General features: G+C 33.6%; 1 protein-coding gene across 1 annotated transcript; it reads left to right on the top strand.

Moving 5' to 3' along the window:
- Positions 1 to 874: 874 nt before the first annotated feature.
- On the top strand, positions 875 to 1,984 carry JH06_5488 (hypothetical protein; the record flags this gene model as incomplete). Its single annotated transcript, XM_014669487.1, has 1 exon — positions 875 to 1,984. The coding sequence occupies one exon, from the start codon at positions 875 to 877 to the stop codon at positions 1,982 to 1,984; it is 1,110 nt and encodes a 369-aa protein (XP_014524973.1).
- Between the last annotated feature and the right edge of the window lie 2,073 nt (positions 1,985 to 4,057).

The raw sequence follows: 4,057 nt of genomic DNA, 5'->3' as shown, positions 1-4,057 counted from the left end.
CTTCAGGATCAAATGCATCTTCATTTGCAGTCTTGTAACTATGATACCACAGAATACAACTATCAAAGAATACACCTCCAAATGTAGTATCTACAGGATCTGTAGTAGGAGATGACATTGTCTTGATCTTACCATTACTAATGTAGAAATATGCATCATCATTGGTAGGAATGATCTGAGCATCCATTTGTGTTAGATTGATGAATCGTTCCTGTGAACATCCTTCAAAGATATCTGANAAGTTGACATTGATAGTTGAATAAGCAACAGTGGATCCTGACTTCTGAACAAACTTCAACACATTATAGAAGAGTTTACCATCATAAGGACGACCAAGTGTAGCAGCATTTGTACTACTAACATCATCATAAGCAATGTATGATAGTTCTTTAAGACCCTCATTTACAACATTATTGTGCTTATTATCAGTAATTGTATTTAACAAAGAACGGATTTGTCCAATGTTTTCATTATCTGCAGATAGTGGTAATGATGCAAGACTATCACCATCCCAATATGTATATGTCACTTTCGTATTGTTCACAATTCCTGCCATATTCTTCTTAACAGGAACATAGATAGTTTTATCACTACTAGTACTTGTTAGACCTGTCATCTTCACTTTGAATGTCATTCTTGACTTGTACAGATCAAAATAAGTATCATCACCTGAAGGAGCTATTGTCCAATTAATAACATCATTTGATTTGATGTTGTTCTGTTGATTTGAGAACACAACTTGAGATTCATAGTTATGTGTAGGAGGAATCGTAGTCATTTTACTAATAGGATAAAAAAAGCAGAATCATTGTTATTCATAAAACCAGATTCAACCAATTGCTACGTGACTTTTCTTTTCTTACTTAGTAAGAAAATGTCACAGAAACTTGTATGTCTCCAAAATGGTGTATTCAAGAAGAAGGAATTAACACCTGGTCTTCAATACTACAATAACTCTCAATTCACTACTGCACCTATGCCTACTACTGAAGGTAATTATGTTATATCCTATCAAAATGGTGCTATAACTCTTGCACAACAACCAGCTGCACTACAATCTCTTACCAATACTTACTTTCAAACAGGAGGAGGTACATTATCTGTTGCTACATCAGGTACAATTCCATATTTCACATCACCCACTACATTTGCTGCTCTTGATATCCCTTCATCATCAGGTATTTACATACTTAATGTACAAACAAACACTAAAACATTCACAAAACTCACTCCTGCCACCATATTCGCTGATCTATTGAATATTGAAGGAATAGCAGCACAACCATCATTTCCTCTTTGGAATGGAACATCTGTTTCTTCAATGAAACTCCCATCAGCTGGTTCTTGGTATATGCAGAAAGATTCAAATGGATACAATTGGGTATCAATGAATGCTAAGAACATTATGAAACATTGTTGGGGTTTAGACTCAAACAAGAATCAAATCGTTATGTTGTATGGAGGTGATGCAAAAGGATTGAGTTTACCATCAACTGAAGGTAATTACTTGTTGAGTATTGGTACTAGTGGTCCTGCTTTAGTAGCTACATCTGGTAATGGTAGTAAGACATTCAAATCAATTCATTATACAACTGGAAAGAATGATACACTTGTTAGTTGTACTCTTGGTGGTAAATCCGATGATAACATGATAACATCGGATGATTTGACAATTGAAATGGGAAAACAATACTTGATGACAGTTGATATAGACTTAAGATGTTCTGATTATGAAGCAGTATTGGATGGATTTACGAGTGGAAATGAGCCTTTGATTGGTGTATACTACACTTCAAATGGATCAAATCCAGAGTATATCATTGAATCAAATGTGATTGCAAATCCTCTTCCATTCATTCATATCACAGGAAATGGAATATTCACTGCTAATGGTGAAACATTCACATTAGGAATTCAACGAACTGGAGCAACAACGATTAGTCATAAGATAAAGAGATTGGTAGTAAGATTGGTAGAACTATGAGGTTAAACCTATTTCACTTTGATTATACCAGTTGGACTCACCTCAATATCAGATCCACTATCATCTGTAGATTCATTCTTCTCATTATACACTAATAGACAAGATGAATGACAACAACAGGTATCTTTGCATTTCGTATTCACTACCAATTTGTGATTCTTCTGTTTGAATAATCCTTTCATCCATTTCCATAGTCTTTTCCAAATACTAGATTCATTCATTTACTGTTACAGAGTAAAACGAAAACATAGTTCTCTACCAAAGTAGAAATTACCTTAATCATTTCTTTTATCAAAGGTAAACATGAATGAATTGAAAGAACTCAAAACAAGAGCAAAGCCACAAGGATTAACCAGGTACATGAACAGTTGTAAGAGACATATCTATTACATTGATCTGATGGACTTTAGTAGTAAACAAGAACGATGGATACAAGATAATTTGATAAAGAATGGGGCAACTTCAACAAGAATCATGGTTACAAATATGTTCTTGTATGTATTGATGGATATTCTAGATATCTAATGACACGATTACTTAAGACAAAAACAGGTAAAGAAGTAGCTGCCAAAATGAATGATATCATCAAGACATATGGTGCTCCAGATTGTATCAATTGTGATCGAGGTAGTGAATTTGTGAATGACATATTTCGTACACAAATACTCAACAAATACAACATCAAAATGTATCATATGGTTTCTGAGAACAAATCAGTATTTGCAGAACGAGTAATACGCACTATCAAAGAGTCGATTATGGTACCATTTAACAGAAGTAATGGTATTTGGGCAGACTATATTGATAATGCTGTTAAGAAACATAATGAACATAAGAATAATGATACTGGATATACACCGAATCAAATATGGAAAGAGAATTATGTGTATATGGAAGATGCTGAACCTGATTCTGATAGAATGAGTATGAAAGATAGAACACCCCAATTTGGTATTGGTGAGTATGTTCGAGTTGTTTCAAAACCATCTGTATTACAAAAGAAGTCATTAACATTCAAATGGTCAAGAACATTGTATGAAGTAGTAGGTATTGATGATAGTGTGAAACCAATAATGTATGAAGTGAAGAATAGTGAGAATGATAGTGTTTGTAGAAGAAAGTACTATCATTGGGAATTGTTAAAGAGCAAATGTATCCCTGTAACAAAGTCAATTATCCAAACACGAAACAAAGTGAAAGAACTCCTGAAAGCAGGAAAGTAGCTGCTAAAACACATAAACCAGTGACTCGTTCACAAACAAAACCTAAAGGATTACCAGTTACTAGGAGTCAGAAAGGTTACTGCTCGAAAACGACACAAATAGACTTAACTCCTTTCAACATAACAACATCTTGTAGATTTGTTTCAACAGATATCGTTGTTTGTTCTTCCTGATTATCAATCACAGTTTGTTGTGTATTGGTAAGTAGATTATTGAGTGAATCGATAACAGGAGTATTCAATTTGATCAGCCAAATTCACTTTGATATAATAACCCTTATCAAGTACATTTTCAATAGAATTACAATCATTGAATAGATCATCATTTGTATAACATGTGACTGTTGTAGTAACAAGATAATTGCCTTTAGCCAATGAATAATGAAACTTGTGTTCAAGACTTTCTGTAACAGCAGGAGTATATTCAAAGATCAAAGCTTGATTCACCTTCACAATAATGGCTGCATCAGTCCAAGAATATGTAGGGATATTGTTGATAGTTTGACGAACAAGAACATGTTGACTCTCAGGCATATTGATTAACATACTATCAAGTTTGCGAAATGTGTAATTGTTCCCATTGGAAGAGAATATGTAACTCATCCTTATTCTTTATTATTACAAGTAATTCCTTAATTCTCTACCAACTATCAGATTGACTTGTTATACAACTAGCTCAACCTATTGTTGAATGTAAACAATTCGTAGCTGTTCGTTGATAGGGTCGAACATAGATTGCATTTAAACATGCCCCATTATCTACAAACAAATCATGGAACTCACTAGGTTCTGTATCATCTTGTATATGATAAACAATACGCACAGAATAATTGGAATAGAAGAAGATTTTG

This window comes from Blastocystis sp. subtype 4 (assembly GCF_000743755.1).
Source record: "Blastocystis sp. subtype 4 strain WR1 chromosome Unknown seqid_0532, whole genome shotgun sequence".
Taxonomy (NCBI): domain Eukaryota; class Bigyra; order Opalinata; family Blastocystidae; genus Blastocystis; species Blastocystis sp. subtype 4.
Note: the sequence above shows the minus strand (reverse complement) of the source record. Positions and strands in the feature narration are given on the sequence as shown.